Raw genomic sequence first — 26,806 nt, forward strand, 5'->3', positions numbered from 1 at the left:
TGATCAAAGTGTACTGACCTGATGAAAACAGTAAACAGCTTGAGGCTTTCCACATACCCGTGCATCATTTAGAGTACATCACGGATGACAGAGAACATAAAATTGCCCACATGAAGTTAAGAAACACTTAGAACATGAGAAAAAGGGTTACCTGCTTCTCAAACACATTGTGAAGGATCCAACCCCCACCACATGGTAGAAACACAAGATATGTCAGGTGCTAATGTGATAGAATCATTTTAAACTCCTAGTTACAAAGAATAGAAAGAAAAAATACCATATTCCTAGGGCCAGCACTATGGCACAGTGGGTTAACCCATAGCTTGTGATGATAGCATCACATACCAGAGTGCCAGTTTGAGTCCTAGCCACTCCACTTCTGATCCAGCTCCCTACTAACATACCTGGGTAGGCAACAGATGATGGCCCACATACATGGGGCTCCTGTCACCCTCATGGGAGGCTGGGATGGAGTTCAGGTTCCTGGCTTTGGCCTGTCCAGCCCTGGCCATGCAGCCATTTTGGGGAGGTGAACCAGCAGATGAAAGATACCATCCCACCCCTGGAACTCTACCTTTCAAATGAAATAAATCAATAATAAACAAAATCAATTCTTAAAAAAAAAGCCAACTTTGCAGAATATGTAATTAAAGATAAATTTTAAAAAGACAAAAATAAGGGGCATGTGTTGTGGTATATAGCAGGTAAATCCACTGCCTGTGACACCAGCTTCCCACATGCACTCCAGCTCCAACTGTTCCACTTCTGATCAGCTGCCTGCTAATGCACCTGGGAAAGCAGCAGCAGATGACTCCAGCGCTTGGGCCCCTGCACCCACATGGGCGACCTAGAAGAAGCTCCTGGCTTTCACCTAGCCCAGCCCTGGCCCTCATGGCCACCTGGGAAGTGAACCAGTGGATGGAAGCTCTAACTCGGCCTTTCATATAAATAAATAAATAAACCTGAAAAAGAAAGATGAAAAATGAAAAATACCATACTCCCTGTTACCAATAATATGACAGAGAAATGAGGTTATGTGTGTTACTTCCTCACAGCTCACATGATTATTATTCTACCTTTGGGAGTTAATACAGACAAAAATACTTGGCACAAAACACACCCTACATAAATGTGTTTACTGATAAATATTTAAAAGAAAAATATGGAAAACGGAATAAGCTGAAAACTAAAAATAATAAATAAAAATCTTATAGTAATAACTTTATACAAACACTTGAAGATCAACATCAACAGATATTAACAATATCTGAAGGAACTAAAAAAGATGTAATGAACACAATTTCCTGTTCCTGAAATTAAGCAAAAATTGTAGCCCAAAAACAAATAAGCAGATTATAATAAAAATAAAGCTATATGCACTTAGCAGCATCCATTTTGCAAGCAATAAGATTACTAAAAATAACAAGTCACAAATAAAACAATAAATTTACAATTTTGTTAAAATATTAAACTAAATGTCTTTAAATTCTTTTTAAAATATACTTGTACATATGAATCTGAAGAATTCAGTTTAAAATTAAAGATAAAAGTAAATTTTAAAATTGTGATTTCTTTGCTATGAAGTTTTTCTACAGAAAAATACAACATTGGATGTTAATTTTTGCTTAATTAAAAAAGGAAAAATAACAAATTATTATAGAGGAAAAAAGAAAAAAATTAATTCTTGACTTCGAATACAATTTCAAGAGTTATTTGAGAAGTCAAAATTATAGATAAAATATTAGGCTACAAATATCAATCACTTAAACATCAGAATTAAAACAGAAAACACTATTATATTATTAGATTTTATTTTATACATTTTTTTCTATACTTTCATTTTAGCACAGTAGCTAAGAGATACATACACCATGCCTTGAAGATATCCTACCTTTTTATCATATACATCTTGCCAGTTTATTCCAGAAAAGAAACTATGTCTCATAATTTCTTTTGCATCGTCTGGTCCTCCACCAAGGCTATGAGGACAAAAATAAAATCAAATGAGTACAAAACATTTCCATAAGCCCAATATAGAATAAAGTTTTATGAAAGTGCAATATTCTTGGGATAAATAACAATAAAATGTAAAGCTCTTACTGTAGGATCTAATTTCCTTAATGTGCTGTTATTAAAAACTAACTTCACCACAATTTAGTGTTTGGAAAAGAGCAGAGGTTTGGAGACAGACCTGAAAGAGGAAACCACTTTGAAACTGACAATGAAAAGGTGGTTTAACCTCAGTCTTCTCATCTGTAGAGTGGAGATCACAGTACCTGCCTCGTGCAATATCAAAGAGTTAGAAGTAACATAGGTAAGCACCTACCACAACAAATGGCATTATCACTGTCAATTCTATAAACCAAATTCCTTTTTAAACAACTCAAGTCAAACTGTATCCTTGTGAATATAAATCTGAAATAATTAAATGACTGGTCATAAACATAATCTGTGGAACAATGCTACAGATAGAAACTCACAGACTACTTATCATACCACAAATGAGTTCCTCTGAAACACTATTATTAATCTATGAAATATCATTACAATGTAATTTGTAATGTAACCTGTAATATAAATTAAAAAACTTAAAAAGACCCCATACTCCTATTTTAAATAAGTATTCTTATTAACCAGTATCTGACACAGTAAGAAATTCAAGTGTTTTCTGGCTCCTCAGTTTATCATAGTACATATTAGTTGCTAAAAATGAAAGAAAGAAACCAAGAGGGAGGGAAGGAGGAAAAAAGACAACATGGGAAGAAAGAAGAAAAGAAAGTACAGAAACTTAATCAAATCTTTTACTGATATAAAGGACATGAAGCACATTTACAAAGACAGTAAAATACACAGCACTCTCTACTGTAAATTGGCCAACTGACTCGCACAGAGAACTTGTAAGTTTTGGCTGAATTCCAAAGCCACTTATGTTCTGATGTGAACACTGGTTGATTTTTTTTTTAATGTTAAGGCTACATCAGAGACATATATCAGAGTCTCACTTATTTGCTAGTTGCAAGAGTCACTTTTTTTGCTGAATGGTTAATAATTTTGGAACAGCAGGAGGAGAACATTGCAGCCAGCTGAGATGCCCACAACCCGAATCAGAGCACCATTTCAAGTACTGTCTACTGTGCCTCTGATCCAGCTCCCTGCTAATGTGCCAAGGGAGGCAGCAGGGAAGGCCCCCTGCTACCCACATCAAAGACCTGGATGGAGTTCCAAGCTCCTGGCCTTAGGCTGGCCTACCTCTGGCTATTCTGGGCATTTGGGGAGTGAACAAGCAAAAGGAATATATCGCTTGCCCCTCTGTGTCACTCTGCCTTTCAAATAAATAAATAAATAATGCTTTTGGAACCGTGTAAAATATTTACTCAATTTTTTGGTAATTTACAATGTAACAGATGTAAATTCAACATACTTTAAAATTTAATTTGCAATATTAACACTTCTTCATCACTTTCTTAAGTCTAAACAACCAACAAAACAACAAATCAAACCCCAACTTACTGGGGCTGGCATTGTGGTAAAGTGGGTTAAGCCGCTACCTGCAATGCCAGCTTCCCATATGGGTGATTGTTTGAGCCCTGGTTGCCCCACTTCTGATCCAGCTCCCTGCTGGTGCACCGGAAAAACATCAGAAGATGGCCCCAGTGCTTAGGCCCCTGTACCCATGAGGGAAACCTGGAAGAAGCTCCTGGCTTCTGGCTCTGGTCTGGCCCAGCCCTGGCCATGCAGGGAATGAACAAGTGAATGTAAGATCTCTCTGTATTTCCCTTTCTCCCTCTGTAACTCTACTGTTCAAATACACAAAATAAACCTTAAAAAAAACAAAACAACAAAAAAAAAACCTTAGCTTATAGCACTGGCCAATTCTGGTGTTATAAATACCCCCATCCTGGCTAATTTTAAGCTACCAATGTAACATCACTCAACACAGAGGTGGGAAGAGATGCACAATAATAAACCATTATATATTATTTCCATACAGATACAGTAGACACAACTTCACAAACTTAGATTTTAGTAAAATGTAACAAAACAAATTAAGGAAGGGCTGATAAATTTTGAGTATTTATTAACCTATACGTCTATTATTCTTGACTTATTTTACATGTTTACATAACTTAATTCTTTTTTTTTTTTTTTTTTTTTTTGACAGGCAGAGTGGACAGTGAGAGAGAGAGACAGAGAGAAAGGTCTTCCTTTGCCGTTGGTTCACCCTCCAATGGCCGCCGCGGTCGGCGCACCGCACTGATCCGATGGCAGGAGCCAGGAGCCAGGTGCTTCTCCTGGTCTCCCATGGGGTGCAGGGCCCAAGCACTTGGACCATCCTCCACTGCACTCCTTGGCCACAGCAGAGGGCTGGCCTGGAAGAGGGGCAACCGGGACAGAATCCGGAGCCCCGACTGGGACTAGAACCCGGTGTGCCGGCGCCGCTAGGCGGAGGATTAGCCTAGTGAGCCGCGGCGCCGGCCTTACATAACTTAATTCTTAATAATGAATATATTAAACATCCAGCTCACAAAGTTCCTGAAAATTTAACAACTGTTTCTCATAGGCCAGTATATACCAACTCCAACCCCACTATTTAGGAAGAAAAACTTTTAGATAGGTCACAGAAAACAAATAATTCTATAACTGGAATGAATTCTGGTTGTCAAGTATAAGACACCCACAAGCGGGAAGGACCCTGGATCCTCTGAAGCACTGTCAGAATAGGAAATGAAACAATCAGCTGCCTGAGTGTCTTCAGTGGCTCCCACAAGCTGGATGAAGTCTCTAAATGAACCACATCCCAGACATGGGACTTTGGGATGGGATCAGGTCCCAACAATTCTGTATTTAGTTCATGGTCAGCACACTAGTCCCTATCCTCACTCTTTTTCATTATACTTTAATTTGCACACATCTCTACCCGAGCAGAAGGCAAACTCCTGGGAAGGTAGAAATCAGTATAGGATTAGCCAAAGGCATCCAGAAAAGCACAAGCACCGGAACACATTTCTGAGTAGAATTTAGTATTTGACAGTATGCATCAAAGTAGCCTGCTTGAGAAAGATCAGAATTCCATCATATTTCATGCCACAGTTTATTTCAATACTGTGTTCAGCTGACGTGTACTTCAGATGGTACATTTGGGAGGAGCTGGAGGCAGAATCATCATCTTTCTGCACAGGAAAGGTTTTAATCCAGCTTCAGTTATTCCTTTTTGTGTAACACCTCAGTTCTCTAGCAATAGTTTGGCTTTGGACATAGCCAGCGTTTCTTCTATATTTATCAAATACAAATAAAACTAAAACATCGGCCATGAATATTATGCAAAGTCTAAGAATACAATCTTAGACTGCCATTTCAGAAGCTGGGAGAGATTCTTTAACACAAGCTTTCTCAAAGTGTGAAAGTGTCAAAAATTTCAATGTCAATGACTCTCTAATATACAATTTAAGAATTCAAAACAATATCAAAATATGCTTTGAACTGAGACATTTGTGCTTCAGAATATTAAACTCCAATATCAGAATGCCAAGCTAAACCCTCCGCTGCTATGGATTCTTTAGCATTAGAAACATCACAAAATTCACATTTTCCTAGTATATGGAATACAACATGAGATCATGCTTTGAAGTAATCAGGATTAAGAAATAAAAGCAAACTGATCCTTGACACTTTAAGAGAAGTGAGAGTAACCCAGTAAAGAATTCCAGAAAAATTCAGGCAGTATTTAAAATAGCTAAGTAGGAAAAATAAAGGTGCATTGTAATACTAGCCTGGAGTATGTTTCCAAAGACTTTCCAAAGGCCTTTGTTGGCTTTCTCTTCTTTCTCTACCTGTGAGTTGTGATTTTCCCCAGTACTGCACCCTGGGCCATCTTCTCTTCATACCTTACCTTTTCCAATACTTTTCTGGCTCTAGCTACCTCCTGGATGTCTACGGCTTCCACAGCCACGTATTCTACTACTCTGCTTCTTTTAACCACTGCTATTATTATTTCCAGCTGCTTACCTAACTTTTCTATTCTTGGTTTACTGCTGAAACCTCAGACTCAGCAAATCCAAAGTTACTATCAACACCTACTCTATCCAGCCTCCGCCTTTGTGTGCATTCCATCTGTTAATGACACCCCACTCTCCGGTCCACCCTGTTCCTCAACCTCAGTCACTCAACTCCATGCACAGCTCTTTTATCACTGCTTTGGGAAGGACTCCATCTCTTAACTGGACAACTCAGAAGTATTACTAACTACTGGGCCAGCCTACCCCTGAGCCTTCCCTTCCATGGCAAAGTCACCAAAGTCACCTTTTAACACCACAAATCTAACTACACCATCCCTCACTTTAAATACTTGCAGCTTTTTATTCTCTTCTGAATAAAGATTAAATATTTTAGAAGAAACATAAGGTCCTAACAATCCAACATATCAGCTTCCACTTCCAGTGTTACCCAACTCTTATTCTACACTGCGGCACTGAATTTCTCAAATGCCATGTTCATTTGCAATTCTAGCTATACTGTACATGTAAATCTGTCTTCTTGAATACCACTGCAAACTCCAGCTCCTCCATGAACCAGTCTAGTCCTCTAAACCCCTAGAGAGGCTCAATAATTTCACTACAATTTGTACATAATTTGACCTGAGCATCTGTGAACATGTTTTGTGTCCCACTTTCTTCTATGAACATCTAGAGCAGTAACTTTGTCATCCTGTGCATCCTTGCATTCCCAATACTTCAGTGCAAAACTGGAGGAGCACAGTGCATCTATTATCAAAAAAAATCTCAGACAGCAGAAAACACTGCATCTTCTCTTTTGAACAATAATTATTATTATGGAAAAATAATTAAAAATTGTCTGATATATATATATACATATATATATATATCAAGCCACTAACTAGAAATTTACTTCACATCTATTCACAGTTCTTAACCACCTATTATATTCTATCTAGGGGATGGAGGATGGGCTGATAATTAAAAAATGAATGAGGTATAGCCATGAAAAGCAAGTACAAGTCTACTTTACCAGCCATTCACAGAGAAGACCTCAAAGGAAAGGGTGATCAAAGTTACAAGAAAAATTCAGGAAAGAAAAATTCTCTGTCCTTGAATCAAGTAAAACCTTTGATATCAAAGTCAAATAGATAAAATGGAAATCTTTCCTCAATTTAAACTACATATCAACGTGTACTACTCATGACGTAACTGTGAAATAACCATATTAAATAACCACATTTCAAAATCTAAACAGAGAAACTGTAAATAATGTACATAAGAACATCAAACAGGGACTAAGAAATTTAATTTATCTTCTTATGCTACATGAATTTTCTGTGAGACATTGGAAAAATCATTGAACTCTGTTGTAGACCTGTGTTCTCTCCTTAACCAAATGGAACTGAGAATACTATCTAGCCTATAAAGCAACTGAAAAAGCAAGGGCAATAATGGATGTGAAAGTGCCCTAAAAATGAAAGCAATGTGACTTTACAAATACTCATCTAAGATACTATCTCAGTTCCTAGGAATATAAAATACACTTTCCAAAGAAAAAGATGGTGTTATCTCTTTATTTTTTAATTTTTTTATTTTTATTTTTTTGACAGGCAGAGTGGACAGTGAGAGAGAGAGACAGGCACCTGGGCCATCCTCCACTGCACTCCCTGGCCACAGCAGAGAGCTGGCCTGGAAGAGGGGCAACCGGGACAGAATCCGGTGCCCCAACCGGGACTAGAACCCGGTGTGCTGGCGCCGCTAGGCGGAGGATTAGCCTAGTGAGCCGCGGCGCCGGCCAGATGGTGTTATCTCTTATCATGCTTATTTTTGCAGAAGGAAAAATCATGTTCTTTATAAATTTAAAATCTTGAAATATTCAATATAAATCATTTCTAAGCAGCCATAGCTCAAATTTTAGGAGTCACTCATTCTTTCATTCATTAATGCAATCAAATAAAAATGACCGACATCAATCCTAAACAAAACACTATGTGAGATGTGAAGGAGAAGTCAATAATATATGTAATCATCTATCCTCTATGTTTAAAAACTAATAGCCTTTCAGAGAAATACTGGTATGCACTGATACCTAGATTTGGAAGGATGGATCTTACACATACATATAAACACATAGATTAAGGAATACTGAAAAGTTAATAGTCTTTTTTTCTTTTTTTCAAAAAAGACTTATTTGTCTATTTGAAAGGCAGAACTAGAGAGAGAAAGAGAGAGCATGAAAGGTCTTCCAGCTGCTGGTTTACTCCCCAAATGGCTGCAACAGCCGGAACTGGGCTGATCCAAAGCCAGAAGCTTCTTTTGGGTTTCCCACATGGGTAAAGGGGCCCAAGCAATTGGGCCATTTTCTGCTGCTTTCCCAGGTGCACCAGCAAGGAGCAAGATCAGAAGTGGAACAGTCAGGTCTTGAACCAGCACCCATATGGGATGCCAGTGCTGCAGGCAGTGGTTTTACCTGCTACACTACAGCACTGGCCCCAACAGTCTTTTTCATATATCATTTATAGCTTGTGTGTGTGACTGAACATATAAACATGAACCAAGAGTAGTGTGGTTCATTCAGCAAAGCAGCCAGGGCTATAGGATTCCTTGGGTCATAGTTGTAGCTACAAAAACAAAGTGTACAAAGATTGATTGATTTATTTATTTTTTGCCATCAATTCTTTGAGTCATCCATGGAAAAAGAATACTTTCAAAGGGCAATCAAAGTAGTTCAATATGCTCACGTGGATCAGCTGTGTGAAGGACATATAGAAACAGGCCTACTTTTTGTAAACTGTTAATAATCAGAAATACCAAGGCCAGGAGACAAAGAAAGAATCTCCACAGAGCCATGCAATAAGGCAAGGAAGACACTGTTCACCCATGATACGCTTAATGAAGTTTTCAAAAATCCTTATTTGGTAAATCTGCATAAAGCTTCCAAGTTAGGAAAGAGTTGAGGAAAATTTTTAAATGTTCTATATTATGCAGTTAAAAATAAGTATCTCAGTTGGAAGATGTCTACATCAAATACATTGCTTCTTGGAGTTAGTTATATTTGAATTAATTTCCATATCACAATTCCTAACTACTTTCATCAGTAACTCGCTGAGAACTGTTTGAGACTTACCGTTTATTTGGATCCTTTATCAAGAGCCCTGAAAGCAATGATTTTGCATCTGAAGAGAGTGTTCGAGGAAATTTAATGTCTTCCATTAGTATCAGTTCAAAAAGTTTCTCATGGTCCTGGTTGTAGAACGGCAACCTCCCACACATCATTTCATACATGACAACCCCGAGACCCCACCAGTCTACTGCTCGGCCATAGTCATTGTCTTCTAACACCTAAAAATGAAACCAGTAAAAAGATTAATTATTATACATTTGGTTAACTTTTAAAGCATAATTTATAACACACAGGAGTTTTATATAAAAATGAGCTTCAACTTTGAAAGCCTAGAAAGTCTACTCTGAGATTCTGACATTTAACCTATGAAGTATCCTAGAGAAGTTACACCAAATTTGTGGAATATTCAACAAAGATGCCTAAATGATCAGAGCACAGTAATGGGGAAAGGGCATACCAAAAGAAGTGATAAGTCCCAAGAAGTTGAATAAATAAATAAGTGAAAATTTTAGCTTGTATATTTGCATATTTTCTGTTAGGCCTACTTAATGTTTCATTCTGGTTCCATGAATGTGAGCTTTAAACAACAATTTGGAGCTCAGCTGTGTTGATTTCAGAGTAAATAATGTACTGTACATATTTTTGCATTAAGAAGATCAAAAGGGGGGGGGACTCACACACAACAAGAACTAACGAATACAAATTTCATAGTGAAAGACTGGAGTAAAGAAACAAATGTAACAGAGAAGAGATTGAAGAATGATGACATTGCAATACAATGTGGGATCCTATAGGCTTAAATTCTTTCAGAACTCTCTAATCAACAATATGAATATGAAGGTTATTGTTGGGGTTACAATAAATTTCGGTATTCAACGCTTTAGTACCTTACAACAAAAATTTCTGTCAAACACAACAAAAATCATGACTTAATTGAGATCTGTGTGGTATATAGCCTTACATTTCTTCCCAAAAGTACTTTACATGCGAGTAAATTTCATCAGATAGGAAAGCATCAGTTCAGCTATATTAGAGCAACCCATTCAAACTGGAAAGCGGTAATTTACCATTTCTCCCAAGAAAAGTTTGGTTTTATCTTTTTTCATTGGTTCTTTTCCCATGAAATATTCCTCATCTATACAGAGCTTTCAGTATTTCACTTTAAATATCTTAAAGCTTACTTTATTTGATCCTCTCAGCTTGGGTAAAGCCAGATCAAGAAAACTACAGACATGAATTTTATCCATTTAAAAAAAACTGATTACATAAGAGAAATTTTGTAAGAACAAAGTAGAACTGAGTTCATGTTCCAAACTTTTCTCTTTTTAATCAAGTTCTTTGTTGATGATTACTCCTATATGACTTTCATGTAAAATTGGTCAAAAATTCATATAACTACAGATATTTAGAAGAGTTACATTATGATTATCTGTAAGTACTATGAAAGGTGCTGATAGAGTATTTAACGATGAAGAATATAATTTTAAGAAAAATTACATTCTTTAAAATATCAATGTTTGTTGCAAGGCAGAAGAAAACAAGGAATCCCATTGGTAAGAGCTGAGCATCCATTTCCTATATTTTCCCAGAAATTTTCTGTTGAATCACAAACCAAGGAAAATACTCTGAAAGAATAAATTCTGGTGTTCATCATTAGTCAAAAACATATTTCAAATTTCTACTTGGTTGAAATGGTTAATATGAAAATAAAATAGAAAATAAGAAGTAACCTTAGAAAAAGCACAAGAAATTCAACTTGTCCACTTAAGCTAATAGGATTGCTATACACAGACATCATTTTGAAATACCAGTGACTTCATGATTTAAGGAACTGTCTCACAGGCAATTAGTAAAATGTACTGTTTGTGGGCCTTTATTTAATTGATTTGGATTTTACCTAATAACTAAACATTTAAAATCTAAGTAAGCTCTAACTGCATACCAAAAAAAAAAAAAAAAAAAAAAAAAAGGCATACACAAAAAGGAGCCAAATGTGGTTTTTAACCTCTTTTTTCATAAAACCATAAAAAGCATAAAAGCTGGATTAACTGCCTCCCGAACCCACATTTTACCAGCCGGGTTCTCATCCCCAGCTGGCAAAACTGGCAATCCTTTATTTTTGTTTAAATACCTGGTTTGCAGCCAGAAGGGAAAGTGAATACATAAAATGAGGGTTTTTATTTTTGAAGAGAAATAAGCAACCGAAAAATAAAACTGCATTGTAAAAAAAAAAATCCGTCTGACATAGTAAATTTTATTTAGCTTTGTAAAATGAACACTGATTCTCAAATAAGTGGCTTTGCTTCTGAACATACGTGCTTTAATTGATATACAGATACAAGACACCATAATTAGAACTGTTTGCCATATCACTTGGTACTGAACAATACTGATGCAATGTATTGTCTAATAAGCAATGCTGAGGAGGAAAACACCTCAGTCACCCTTCTTTATCTAAAGACTGTATTATCAATCAATCTGGGAAGATTTTTCATTCAACTCCTACCTCCAAAGAGCTATCAGATGAAAACAACAATAAGGGTGATTATGAGATGTGAATATATAATAGAAAATATGTCCCCATTTTGCTACTATCTCTTTTCTTTCCTTTAAATCTAAAACATTTCAAAACACAAATACTCTGCAAATCCCCAAGGGAATTCAAACCCAATAGCTTCTTTTAGACCATTTCTGGAAGATAATTTTTCTTCCTTAGTACTTTTTTTTAATTACTGTAACATGAAGTTCATATTCTTTAACTTCAGGGTTACTATAATCCTTTTAGGCTGCTTTTGATGAATTTTCTTGCTAGCAAAAAGGCTAACTGATGTCATGGTTACAGTGAGAGAGCTGATCCAAAGGTATGATACACAGTGATGTAACATGAAGGTACTACAATGCTGAAGTTCATTTCAACTCCATTAAAACAGAATTCGTCACAACTTGGGTTATAGGCAGATCAAAACATGCTGCTAGAAATAATCTAGTAAAAGATTTACCTTAATTAATCTAAACTTTTTTTCAACAAAATCAGTCTTAGGGACTTTGAAATTAAACTCACAGTTTAAATACAAATGTCAACATTTGATATTTCCTTCAGTTCCTATCCTCTGTAGCCACAGATATTACTGTATATACACTAACCACAGGTGCCCAGGGACAAGATGGGATTCGGAACAGTAAAGCATAAATACATGTTAAAACATGTAGATGAGATGATGTCAAATCAAAACCCCAACCCAAACAGGGTATAAACTCGAGGAAATAAGGCTAAGTTTCAATTTTTCTACCAGAAGTCAGAAATTGTTTAACTTTTGGATATAATAAAATCTGAAGATCCAAGGGGGTCACAGAAAACACCAATTAACATTAAACATTATTAAAATTTGGGAATATTTGATAAGGATCCTTCCACATATAGCAACCAAGTGAGATAAAAAAAAAAAAAAACACCACAAAAAAACCCACCACCATGAACAAGTACCTGAATAGTTATTAATTTCAAAGAATGATACTAAATAACAAAGTCTGTATTTTAAAATATTATTAAAGTTTCCAAAATGCATATTTAATTGGCATTTCCATAAAATATATCATTCTAAGATTCTTTTACCAATTAGAATTTACTGAGAGGCGGAAGAGACACCTCTCTCAGCCTTCAAGCCAGGCTTCACAATGCACCCAAGGCAAGCAATTACAAGAGGCTGTGTACACCCTGGAGTGGCTTACTGCTCAATCAATAATCCTGACAGAACAGATGGGGGAAAATTAAACATCTAAACAAACTGTCTGCACACCTATGTTGTGAAAGTAAACTGCGAACTTGGATGAACCAATTTACCGCTATTTCAAAAAAAATTGTTTTCCTGGTAACCTTATATTTCAGGTAACTGGTACGTGTGTGTTTCATCCATAAACATGCAGTTATATCCTTTATCTCTGGAAGTCTTTTTATATATTCTTAACATCACAGGTACCTGCTAAATAAAATGACCCAGAACTCTTCTGATTCAGATTTTTAAAATGAATTGTAGCTTTAAGAGAAAAGTATGCATTTCAATGAATTCCAAGGTTTCTTGACATTTTCTTAATAAACGCATATTTTGTAACTACTTCTCACGTGCTGTTGGAACTCCAGACAGCAGCTGTAAATGCTGCTCACTATGCATGGGAATGCTGGTCCAAACTTGACGGCCACTTCCTAGGATGCACACACAGTAACTTGCATCCAGCTAACACTGCACTTTCAAAAGCAAACTCTGGCCAGAGCAGAGCAAGCTCTTGCACAAGCAAACTCTTGCACAAACTCTTTACAAGAGCTAAATGGACACAATGTTTTAATGAAATCATACTCACACAGATCTTCCTAGAGATTTCTATACTTCCTTTTTATCATGAAACAAAAGACATTATGGGATTCCAAGAAACTGGGTCACTGTAATCCAAGTACAAACTGTTATAATGAAATACTACATGTATTCACTAGTGCTCTCAGTTAGGGCTGGCTTTATGTATGTTTTCATGATTCAGAGAACTTAAACACTGTGCTTAAACTAGACTGATGCCAAAGTACTGAATGCAAATATTCTGACCACATAACGCTGAAAAAAGTTTAGGTGGAAAACATCTACCACAAGAATTGACAGATCCCTAAGTAAAGCTACTACCTACAAACACTGAGAAGCATTCATTCCATTCCAATTCATATTTAAACAATATCCAATTTTAAGACAAAATGGATAGCTATTAATATTACCTAGAAATAATGTAAAATGGCACCACAATAAAGAAGTAAATTGAACATACTCCATTAAATAGTAAGCCAACTCATGTTACTGAGTTTTTAAATATGAATTCTAACTATGAAAGCAGACAACTTCTATCAAACTAATCAATACCCACCTTAATTTCTCCCTAATATTGGTGATGAGACCTTTACAGAACTATCAGGAAGAAGATTTTCAAAAATACCTTGGGTGGGAAGATGCTACATCAAGTATTAAAAATTAAATAAAACTTTGAGGTTTACAGAATCAGCTTTAGAAAGGCTACTAGAAACAATTCTTGGAGAGTGAACCAGCAGATGAAACCTCTCTGTCTCTCCCTCTCTGTCTCTGCAACTCTGCCTTTCAAATAAATGAAATCTTTAAACAAAACAAATAAACAAAAGAAGAAGATCCAAAACTAACACACTGGAACTTCATCCAAGGAATAGCCAAAATGTAATTATACATGCTACTATTTTTATCTACCATGTGCAAACATATTTTATTTCAGCCTTATCATTTTTGTTTCTCCTAAAGACAATCATGGATCCTACAAAATGGCATCTTTTACATGAACTCTTTGTTGGATTTAAAAACAAATAAATGAAATTCATTTAATATTTTTAAATCAAGATAGCTGCTATCTTCCCCATCCACAGTAGTCAGTGCCTTTACTGCTGCTTTTAACAACTTCTTTAGAAGTTATTGTGTAATTCTGACATTAAATCCACAAATTTCTACTTGTGCTATAATCCATCACCAAAACTTTGAAAAATCTTTGTAGCAAATGAGTTATCAAAAAATTCTGATCTATTTCAGATATTTTTGATGTTACATAAGAGATATTAAAAACAGTAGATTTCAACAAATGTATAAAATATAGCAAGTGAATGTCTTCCGAAAATGAGGTTCTGAAAACTAAGAAAAATGTATCAAAAACTGCATTTTTAGACACTAGGAAAAAATCACTTTACACTTTGATAAAATAAAACTATATATTTCTTTTCCTCAACAGTAACCACAGATAACATATATTTCCCAACAATCAAGTAATTTTTGCAATCTTTTTGTTAGTTCTAACTTGATTATCAAATAATTTTTATTTTTACACTATTACAGAAGTGCAGTTCTCTAGGTTTCCAAAACCACCTTATTCAACCTTCCCCATCTGTCACCATCTGCTTCTTTTTAGCATGTACTTTCTGTGTGATCACATAAGCATGTGAAAAATAACTAACATTCAGATGATTATCTGCGGGTACATTTGAGGACTGGGCATAATAAAAGTGAACTGCCAAAACGTACTTAACACTTTTAATTTTGTTGGGTCTTGCATGTAAGCTACATTTGATTTTCAAACTGTTTTACAGTTGGAAAGTTGATCAGGTACTGCTAACTCAAGAGCAAAGCTGAGACTCTAAATAATTAGCACTGCATAAAAATGGTTTGGATTCAATAGGAGCCAAATCAAATAATAAAATTTAACAGCAAGAGTTTATATGTGACTTCTGATTTCTTTTATAATTTCTAAGTGTGAACATACAGCACAGATCACAAAACCAAAATCCCCTCAAGTTAACTTATGGTGCACAGTTTATTACAGGTCAAGTTTATTTCAAGGAAGAACAAAGCCACACTTGCTTAGCTACACCTACAGATTCATTTTAAGAGAGCACAGTAAATGCAGTTTATCTGTCTGTGAGGACCAAACCTGTATTGCTTCTTGAAAACACAAACAAAAGGAACCAACTAAAACAATTCCCAAGTTGGAAGAGTGGCACTGTAAGTCCTATTCTTCACCAAAAGAGGTAAGAAACAAATCCTTTTTAAAATATACTGCTTTTAGAGAATGGCCCATGTCTCCTGTAAAAGTATCTTTCTTGGTGATTTCTACCACAAGAAGCAAACTGAGTTCGTTTAAAACAAGTCAATTTAAAGACTTGCGAAGAAGCTGAAAAGCAGGACATTGAATAAATCAGCTTTGAACTGATTTCCATGCCCTTCAAAAAAAAAAAAAAAAAAACTATATAATGTAAGCAACTCTCCAAGAACAAAAGTAGGGGAAGGGAGAGTATCGAGTCAGTCATTTACCAGATCTGAGACATAACTGCTACGTATAACCACTGTCTAGAAAAGACTAGCATTAATTACAGCATTTATAGAAACTTCAAGGCTCAAAAAAAGTGAGAGCCACCACCTGACAGCACAGGGAAAGACCAGTCTGGGATCCTGCCAGTCCCTCCTTGACACTGACCATGGACCCGGGACCACAGCATCACTGTGCAGTTCACAAGTGAACTTCCCTGGCCCACAGGATCAAACCTAAACCAATCGCCTTTGTATTCCAGTCCCACCTGCGTGTCTTCCTGCCTCCTTTCACTGCCAGGCCCTCCCAGCAGGCTTACGCACCTTTCCTCACAGCCCACTGGATGGAACTCCAGCAAAGCTGTGATTTTGTTTGTCTTTTTTCACAGCAGTAATCATTTCCCATATCTTATCAGCTTAGTATACAGAAAATTACATGAGGACAAAAGTCATTTCTTCCCTCCTTCCTGTTCTAGCATCTAACATAATTCCTAACATTTAACAGGTATTCATCAGTATTTCTTTAATGAATGGAATGTTCTTCAGTGAAATGTTTAAATTCTTTTCAAAATAGGATACAGGCACTTCAAGGGACACTGATTTAAATAAATGCAGTATAAAAACATGAATATTTAAAATATGAGAATTAAAATTGTATGAAAAGTTAGTTTTGAGATTTGCCATTCACAAAGAGTAACTACACTGATTACTTTCTCCCATAAAAATAAGGTGTTAAGATTTAAATTGTGAATCAACATTTCATGGTTGGGCATATAAACTGCTTCTAAAGACCAGATTTTTGTAGTATTTTCATAAAAGATATACAGAAATGTTTTTCTTCAAAAAGAAACTGACAATTTCTTGTGAATTATAAACTTCCTATTTAGAAACAATTGAACTCTTCTTGCATTACATTCTTCGTTTTGTTCTTCACAAGATGACATTTGCATAGAAAATAGGATCTTTGTTTTGTAGGAGATTATCCGCTTCTGAAATGAGATGTATTTATCTTCTTCAGAAATAATTTCCCCTAATTGTGACACAACTAATTTGGGTGTGCTAAATGTGGGATATCATCATTCATGGCAAATGTATAGTAGGGGTAATTGAACTCCAGAGAAACAAAAGATTTGTTTTTCATGACATTCACACAAACAATCCTATTCCAGAAAATATGATCTTGTATTTGAATAAACAACGAACAGTGTTTCTAAAATTCTACCTAATTCAACCACAAAAATAGAGGATTTTAAACTCTTTTATAACAGATAAAATGATATTTTTGGCAAGGAAATAATAGTTGGATATTTACTGTCTTAAATATTAGCACTTATTTACAACTCAATGTTTTTGAAATGGAAATTTAATTCCTAGTTGGAAAAAAACCTGTAGTAAGCCAGCATGAGTTATTATCTACATAAGAATGCTAATATTGTGAATTTACCCTACTTTCTAATTAACTTTTCTTGCTAAGCATTTACAAAGCATATTTTTGTTTGTTTTTAAAGATTTATTGATTGACTAAAAAGCAGAGTGAGAGAAGAAAATTTCCATGAGCAGGTTCACTCCCCAAAGGGCCATGCCCCAAGGCTGGTCGAGGCTGAAGCCGGGAGCCTGGACTCCATCTGCTTGTGGCAGGTAGATGAGTTACTGTCCAACTCCTCCCAGAAACATTAAGAGGGGGCTGGATCAGAAACAGAGTTGATGGGACTTGAACAGACACTCCAATGTGGGTTGCAGGCATCAAAAATGGCAGCTTTAACCTGCCATGCTATAATGCTCACCCCCAAAACATCTATTTTCAAAATTACAATTACTGGGGTAGGCATTTAGTGCAGTGGGATAACCACACCCCATTTCAGAGTGCCTAGCTTTGGGTCCTGGCTCTGCTTGCAATCCTAGCTCTGTTATTGTGCACCCTGGGAGGAAGCAGATGGGTCCCTGCCACCCACAAGGGAGTCCCAGATTGATTTCCAGGCTTCTGGTTTCAAGTTGGCCCAGCACTGGCTGTTGTAGGCGTTTAGACAGTAAACCAGCAGATCAAAGAGATGGCTCTGTCTCTCTGCCTTTCAAATAAAATGAAGAAAAAAAATTAGGAATTTGATATCTGTAAGTAGCCTTGAAAATGAGATTCTGAGGTCATTGTGCATTAGTTTAAAAAGTGGGCTTTGTGGGGCTGGCACTGTGGTGCAGCGGGCTGAAAGTATGGCCTACAGCACCAACATCCCACATGGGGTCCAGTTCTAGTCTCAGCTGCTCCACTTCTGATCAAGCTCCCTGCTAATGTTCCTGAGAAAGCAGCAGAAGGTGGCAGAATTACTTGGGTCCCTGAACCCACATGGGAGACCTGGAAGAAACTCCTGGCTCTGGCCTGGCCCAGCCCTGTCATGGTAGCCACCTGGGTAGTGAACCAGCAGATGAAGGATCTCTCTCTCTCTCTCTCTCTCTCTCTCTCTTCTTCTTCTTCTTCTTCTTCTTCTTCTTCTTCTTCTTCTTCTTCTCTAACTCTGCCTTTCAAATAAATAAATAAATAAAACAAACAAAAAAACAGTGGGCTTTGTGGTCAAACCTAGTATGAGCCTGATTATTCCTGTACCACCTCCTCTTAGTTGTATATAGATGTCATTAAAAAATATATATAATCCTGATACTTTGTTCTCTCATCTTTAAAAAGAAACCAGGTTTGTCATCTATCACAAAAGGTTATTCCAAGTATTAACAAAAAAATAGATGCAATGCACTTAATACAGCATGTGGCACACAGCAGATGCTCAATAAATAGGAACCCTCACCCGTCGAAGATTAAGGTTTCCCCATTTGGCTCTAATCACATTAACCTTGGAGTTTCAGGGCAAAACTGAATTTGTTATTTGCATAACGTTTCTCTCTGTTTAGCAAGCGCTTCCTCTGTATCTCAGCAATAGCTATCTCCTAATCATTCAGATCTGTGGGCAAATATAACTTTTTCTGATCACCATGTCTGTGGATGATTTTACTTTCCAACGATGGCTGCAGGGCTATCTCCCAGTTCACGTGCTCTCCTACAACGGAGAGACAGGACCTAGGTCTCCATCTTGTGAATCCTTACAGGGTTACAACTGCTTCAAGGAATCAGCACATGACACAAAAGATGCCCCGTGACTTCTCAAACCAGGCTATCAAAAGAGATGCACACACGATTGTTCTAGCAGCACGATTCATGATAGGGAAAAAAAAAAGCATGAAGCTCAAACATCTGTCTATTACTGAATGAATAAAGAAAGTGTGGTATGTCCATACAACAAGTATTGCCTGGCCATGGGAAAGAATGAAGTAGCTGTATACTTCCAAAAACAGGCAGGATCCTTGAAGATGTGCTAAGTGAAAGAAACAACACAGAGAAAACTCCACATTGCACAAATCTATTTGAATGAAGTATCAAGAATTGGCAAATCTATAGACGTAAGTGTATCAATAGCTGCCTGTGGGGGAAGGGAGAAACCAGGAGCTAATAGTGTGAGGTTTCTTGTTGGAATGAAGAAATATTCTGGAATTAGATAGCAATTACGGTGGCACAACTCTGTGAACAGACTAAAAATCACCAAATTGTATGCTTTCAAAGAATGAATATGATGGCATGTAAACTGTACTCCAATTCTAAAAAACATACCATGAAAATACACTCCTGAAAAGTTAATAAACTTTTAACTTCTTACCAGATTAAAAAAAAAAAATGGGCGAGGGCAATGCAGCTTCTAAGTCATTCCAAGAATGTCTACTTTCAACACTCAGAGCCAAAGAACTGAAGTTGTCATAATGAGGAATCCCAGGCCAATGGAGGGGCCCCTGCAAGTCCTCCTCTCAACAGCCCTAATAAGGTACCAATGCACAGCCAGCAGCAAGGGTCAACACACAAGTGAAGATGCTTCCAGTTGACCCCAGCCTCCAGCCAGAGTCACTTCACTGTAATGACTTTGCAACGGAGCTCTGTATACAAGGGGAGCAGAAATAGGCTACCCCTAACCTATTCCTATCTGCATTCCTGATTCAGAAAACTCACAATCATATAAAGTAGCTGTTTTTTACCACTCAGTATTGGAGTTATTTGTTACATAGCAATAGTAACTGGAACAGACCAAAATAACCACCATACCACATTCTTGTCTTTATCATGCCTTTTGTTTTCCTCCATGCAATGTAAAACATTGGGTTATTTACTCATTTTTACTGTTTTCCTCCACTAAAACTAAGAGTAGGGTCATTGGGGTTGGCACTGTGATGTGAGAGGTAAGGCCTGCAGTGCCAGCATCCCATGTGGGCCTGGTTCTAGTCCCGGCTGCTCCACTTCTGATCTAGCTCTCTGCTATGGCCTGGGAAAGCAGTGGAAAATGGCCCAAAGTCCTTGGGCCCCTGCACCCACGTGGGAGACCAGGAGGAAGCTCCTGGCTTCAGATTGACTTAGCTCCAACTGTTATGGCCATCTGGGGAGTGAACCAGCGGATGGAAGACCTCTCACTCTCTCTGCCTCTGCCTCTTTGTAATCTGCCTTTCAAATAAATAAATAAATCTTTTTTTTTTTTAAAATAGTAGGATCCTCTTCTGCCTTGTTCCTGTAATCCTATCACCTAGAAAAATATCCAGTATTTAGTAGACAGACAATAAATATTTGTTGAATAAACAAATTAGTAAAATAGTATGGAATCCTTAGTACAAGGTTGGTGGTTTGAAGCTAGCTTTGACATGAATTCCAAGATGCAGCTAGTTATCTCAATAACTTTCACACTGACACAATTTCTAATAATTAAGTATGACAAACCCACAATATTATGAGCCCAAATCACTATAATCTGTTTCTAAGGAGGGTCAAAGGTGGTTTAAAAACCTACACATATTCTTGCTAAAGTCATTCACACAATTTATTCTAGTAAATCAAAATGGGTGTAATAAGAAATAAAATTGATATTATCTACCTTAATTAGCACCTTTGTGCTTATAAAAGTTTTAATATTTAATTTCTATATTCTTGACCCTATAACAACATATTAAATAAGTGAGCATAAAATAAGTTTAATTCATGATGAAATACAAGTAAAAGTAGTAGGTACTACAATTTTTTTCATAATGCTGAAATAGCTCTCTTTCCAAAATGTAATGTATAGTTGATTTTTGCTATGAATGGAACTGAAGCCTACCTCTGGTGCCAGATATTCTGGTGTGCCACAAAATGTCTTCATGGTGGCTGCATCTGTGATCCCTTCTTTGCAAAGTCCAAAATCTGTAATTTTTATGTGGCCATCTTTATCCAGCATCAAATTCTCCAACTGCATATTAAAAGAAAAATGATACAGTTATTCAATATTCTTCAACAGTAGGAACATTTTGTTTTCAGAAATTATCGACTCCTCAATAGGGTATTTTGGAAAGAGAACAAAGTTGTAGTTAATAGAAGTTTCAGTACTTAGAAACCCCATAGCTTCAGTTATAAAAAGAAGCATGTTTTATCAAACATTTACTGATGATAAAATTATTGACTTTCCAAAGAATACTACAGCTTTAAGAGCCATCTTGTGTAAGTTCTTAGAACTAAAGCCTAAGCAAGTTTTTAAATCAAATATCAATCTTCTTCTTCTTTTTAAAAATAAAATGTGATTTAAATAATCCCAAAAGGTGAGCATCTTCTTCTAGATATTTGGGTGTACAGGTGTTTTTCAATAATTCTCTTGGAGATCTATTGCTATTATAAAATATAGACTTACAGAAATGTTTATTGGTGGTGCTTGTAAATCAAACCTAAATCTTATTTTGTAAGGTAAGGCAATATCCTCTTTTGCAGTTCTTTATTACAAAGAAATACCAACCCTTTTAACATAAAAAGAATATCAAAGTCAAACATTCAAAAGTTAGTAACATATATAACACAAATGTTAAGAAAGTTGGAATCTCTTTGAACTCATTCATTGCAAACCACCAACAAAGATCTTAAAGATTTAAACCAAATAGTAAAATCATATGCCTTAAATGAAAATTATGAAGTGCCAAGTGAGCCAGAGTTTGTGCGAAGCCAACACAATGAAAAACAACAACAATCTAACTCACCAGTTCTCCCCACATCCATATGAGCTATGGCTAGCATCAAGTGAAGCTACGTTATGAGTTCTGATTTGTGATTACAAAGCCATTTAGTCAAAGCCCTTAACTGCTTAGTCAAGCAGATTCAGCCTAAAGACTCCCCATGTCCCACAGAAGAAATACACAAACTGAAAACATGTATTAACAGCATTAATGATAAGTAATTTTTATTAAAGTAGCATTTATTCTACTCCTTAATGTGATGACATTTGAAGGTGCTTACCTGAATTCTGTGTGGTCAGTATCTAATGTCAGTATCTAATGATGCCAATCATAGAAAATGTAATCATATCAAATTCTGCCATATTATCAAATGTCTGCTAAATCAGACACCAAATACAGTTCAGCAAGATGCATTTACTGATGCTGCGATCAGAACAGACCTAAGTCCCTTTGGACAGCACTTCCACATGCTTTTCAACTGAACTAAATGTTAATACATGCTTCAGGTGCAGCCTCTTTCAGAGGGGTGAATTCTTTCTTTGTAGAAAGCTGAATAAACCATAAATACATTGTTGAACCTTTTAAAAGTAAAAAGGTTATTTTATCTTAATTCATGTATCTTGTAACTCCCCTATGACTCCTACAAACTAGAACCCAGAAATCAAACCCAATTTATTTTTTTATTTTTTATTTAGTAAATATAAATTTTTCAAAGTACAGTTTATGGATTACAATGGCTCCCCCCCCCCCATAATTTCCCTCTCACTCACATCCCTCCCATCTCCCACTCCCTCTCCCATTCCATTCACATCAAGATTCATTTTCAATTATCTTTATATACAGAAGATCAATTCAGTATATATTAAGTAAAGATTTCATCAGTTTGCACCCACACAGAAACACAAAGTGTAAAATACTGTTTCAGTACTAGTTATAGCATTACTTCACATTGGACAACACACTAAGGACAGATCCCACGTGAGAAGTAAGTGCACAGTGACTCCTGTTGTTGACTTAACAAATTGACACTCTTGTTTATGGCGTCAGTAATCTCCCTAGGCTCTTGTCATGAGTTGCCAAGGCTATGGAAGCCTTTTGAGTTCGCTGACTTCGATCTTATTCCGACAGGGTCATAGTCAAAGTGGAAGTTCTCTCCTCCCTTCAGAGAAAGGTACCTCCTTCTTTGATGGCCCCGTTCTTTCCACTGGAATCTCACTCGCAGAGATCTTCCATTTAGGTCTTCCATCCCCCCCCACCCCCAGGGTGTCTCGGCTTTCCATGCCTGCGAAGCTCTCATGGGCTTTGTAGCCAGATCCGAATGCCTTAAGGGCTGATTCTGAGGCCACAGTGCTATTTAGGACATCTGCCATTCTATGAGTCTACTGTGTATCCTGCTTCCCATGATGGATCGTTCTCTCCCTTTTTTATTCTATCAGCTAGTATTAGCAGACACTAGACTTGTTTGTGTGATCCCTTTGCCTCTTAGACCTATCAGTGTGATCAATTGTGAACTGAAATTGATCATTTGGACTAGTGAGATGGCATTGGTACATGCCACCTTGATGAAACCCAATTTATACAAATGACAGTAAGTCCTAAATAAGAAATCCAATCAAATACCCAAGCCAGAGTCTCTCTGTGACTTATCTTTTCTTCTATTCTATTTCTCTCTGCCACAGCCTGTTTCACCCTCACACCTCTGCTTCCTTCCTCCTCTATCTTGCTATAATGAGAAAGAGATGTATAGACTACAGCTTCTATTGTATAACTGAACAAAAATACATATGCTGGGGCCAGCATTGTGGCTCAGTGGGTTAAAGCCCTGGCCTAAAGCATAGGCATCCCACATGGGCGCCGGTTCTAGTCCCGGCTGCTCCTCTTCCAACCCAGCTCTCTGCTATGGCCTGGGATAGCAGTGGAAGATGGCCCAAGTCCTTGGGCCCCTGAAGCCGCATGGGAGACCCAGAAGAAGCTCCTGGCTCCTGGCTTCGAATCAGTGCAGCTACAGCTGCTGTGCCCATTTGGGGAGTGAACCAGCGGACAGAAGACCTCTCTATCTAACTCTACCTCTCTCTGTAACTCTCTTTCAAATAAATAAAAATAAATCTTTAAAAAACACATATTCTCTGGTCTTAATTTATGAGCTTATTATTTTAACATATTAACATCATATTTTGAAATGCTGCAAAATATTTTTAAATGCTGTTTTTCACTAATACTTTAAAATTCTGATAAAAATTTCAAATGCATAACAATATAACAAAATGTGAATGTAGTTTGTACCCCATTCCATTCCCACTCTCATCTAGTTTAGTATTATTCCAGTGCTCTCTGTATATTTTATAAGCATGAGAAAGTACTCAGGCACACAGGAAAGTATGTAGTATTTTTACATTATGACAAAGATGTTTTCAAATGGCCATATAAAAAGAATCCTTTATAATAAATAATTCCTTGCCCTTAAACTCCATCTCTGAGCCTCACATCAAGGGTTAAGGGATCAGGAATAAATTGAGATGCGAGGATACTATTGGCGAAGGAATAAATTGGAGATGACGGTCTAGCCAGAACACAGAGGTTTCTAAGACACAGAACTTGTGTGGAGCTGGGCAGTCCTAGGCAAACCAAGACATCTGGTCACCCTGCTTGCTTTTAAAGTTACCTTTGCAAAATGTTACAGTAATACAGTAAGAAATAAAATAAGTCTAAAGAGAGTGAGAGACGAGAAACACATTGAATGGGAGCCAAAAGACAGCAAAATGGGTTAAGATAAAGGGGTCAAATCAGAGGGCATATAATTAAATTCAAGATTTTCACTTACACTGCAAACCCTGGACATATTCATTTTTATGTGCCTCAGTTTCATCTATTAAACAGATATAAGGGGGCTGGTATTGTGGCATACTAGGTTAAGCTTCCGCCTGTAAGGCTGGCATCCCATATGAGCACTGGTTTGCATCTCAGCTGCTCCACTTCTGATCCAGTTCCTTGCTGATAGCCTGGGAGAGCAGAAGATGTCCCAAGTGCTGGAGCTCCTGCACCCACATAGGAGATCCAGAAGAAACTCCTTGCTCCTGGCTCTGGAATGGCCTAGCTCTGGCCTTTGTGGCCATCCAGAGAGTGAATAAGAAGATGGAAGACCTCTCTGTCTCGCCCTCTCAAATATATAAATCTTAAAAAAAAAAAAGTATCAGTAACAGTCCAGTGTGATAGTTTTCAGGATTAAATGAGACACCGAATGTACAACTTAGATTGTAATTACTCCATGAGTGACCAGATCATGTTTAAATACTCATAGAAATTTTAATGGCTGATTTTTAAGTCATCAAAATTGTGTGGACATTCCCTCAGACTTGCCCCTAAGGGTAAAACTAAAAAAAGTTGCCATGGGACTCCAAATCCCATTAAGCTGGCAGGTACCAATGCCATCTTACTAGTTAAAGTGATAAGTTTAAGTTCATAATTGATCATAAAGATAGGATTAAGTGTCAAAGGGATCACATATATAAGACCAAGTGTCGTGTCTGCTAATAAAAAATAGATAGAATTAAAAAGGATGGAACAGTCCAACATGGGAAATGGGCCACACAGCAGACTCACAGAATGACAAATGCCCTAAACAACACTCTGGCCTCAGAATCAGCCCTTAAGGCATTCAGATCTGGCTAAAAAGCCCATGAGAACATTTCAGGCCTGAAAACCAAGACACTGTGGCAAAAAAAAAAAAAAAACAAAACACTAAATGAAAGATCTCTGTGAGTGAGATCCCAGTGGAAAGAACGGGCCATCAAAGAAGGTGGTACCTTTCTCTGAAGGGAGGAAAGAACTTCCACTTTAATTATGGCCTTGTCTAAATAATGTCAGAGTTTGTGTACTCAAGAGTTTTCCATAGCCTTGGCAGCTCATGACAAGAGCCTCAGGTGATCACTGACGTCATAAATAAGAGCGTCAATTGTTAAATCAACAACAGGAGTCACTGTGCACTTACTCCCCATGTAGGATCTCTGTCCTTAATGTGTTGTAGTATGCGAATTAACAGTAAAACTAGTCTTCAAACAATACTTTATACTGTGTGTGTCTGTGTGGGTGCAAACTGCTGAAATCTTTACTTAGTATAGAGTTGATCTTCTGTATATAATTAAAAATGAATCTCAATGAAGAATGAGATGGGAGAGGGAGTAGCAGGTGGGATGGTTTGGGGGTGGGAGGGCGGGTATGGGGGGAATAACTGCTGTAATCCAAAAGTTGTACTTATGAAATTTATATTTATTAAATAAAAGCTTTCTATAAAAAAAATCTTTAAAATATAAAAAAAAAAACACACAAAATAGTGTGGATTCCTCTAGTCAGCCCTTTATTTTAAAGCAAACAGGAAAGTTTAGGAACCTCATAAAACACTTTCGTTAGCTCAATGACTTCATTAAACATTTTTAATATGTAATGCTTTCTCTCTTTTGAGTAAGGCAAAAGAAATACTTCATGATGCTCAATCAGTTATTTTACAATAATGTTCATATTCTTTCATTATTTTTCCTTTCTTACCATCCTAAAATGACATTTTGCTGAGCAGGAATGATAAAAATAACTTATCCACCAAAAATACGAAGATTTGCTACCTTTAAAAATGATACCCCAAAATTTAACCTTGTGTAAAGATAAATCATAATTAAATATCTGATATCATTACAAAATGACAATTTTGCAAATGATGCATCAGCAAAGTTTCCAATAATACTGAAACTGAGGCCTTATCAATGCCTCAGATGCATTTATGAGATGTTGGA

At 36.8% G+C, this 26,806-nt stretch overlaps 1 protein-coding gene across 5 annotated transcripts in view; it reads right to left on the bottom strand.

Annotated features, from left to right (window-relative positions):
• The window catches only part of AKT3 (AKT serine/threonine kinase 3), a 308,783-nt gene that overhangs the window by 25,194 nt on the left and 256,783 nt on the right, over nt 1–26,806 (bottom strand). For all 5 annotated transcript variants that reach the window (XR_007909725.3, XM_070055614.2, XM_051820800.3 and 2 more), the window contains exons 10-12: nt 21,143–21,271; nt 9,124–9,338; nt 1,892–1,979 (exon numbers count right to left, since the gene is read on the bottom strand). Coding sequence is in view for 4 of the 5 variants with exons in the window: in XM_070055614.2 (XP_069911715.1) it covers nt 1,892–1,979; nt 9,124–9,338; nt 21,143–21,271 (432 nt within the window). In the remaining variant the exon portion in view is untranslated. The remainder of the gene's footprint in view (nt 1–1,891; nt 1,980–9,123; nt 9,339–21,142; nt 21,272–26,806) is intronic.

This window comes from Oryctolagus cuniculus, chromosome 13 (assembly GCF_051225735.1).
Source record: "Oryctolagus cuniculus isolate XC-2025 breed Fujian yellow rabbit chromosome 13, ASM5122573v1, whole genome shotgun sequence".
NCBI classification, from domain to species: Eukaryota; Metazoa; Chordata; class Mammalia; order Lagomorpha; family Leporidae; genus Oryctolagus; species Oryctolagus cuniculus.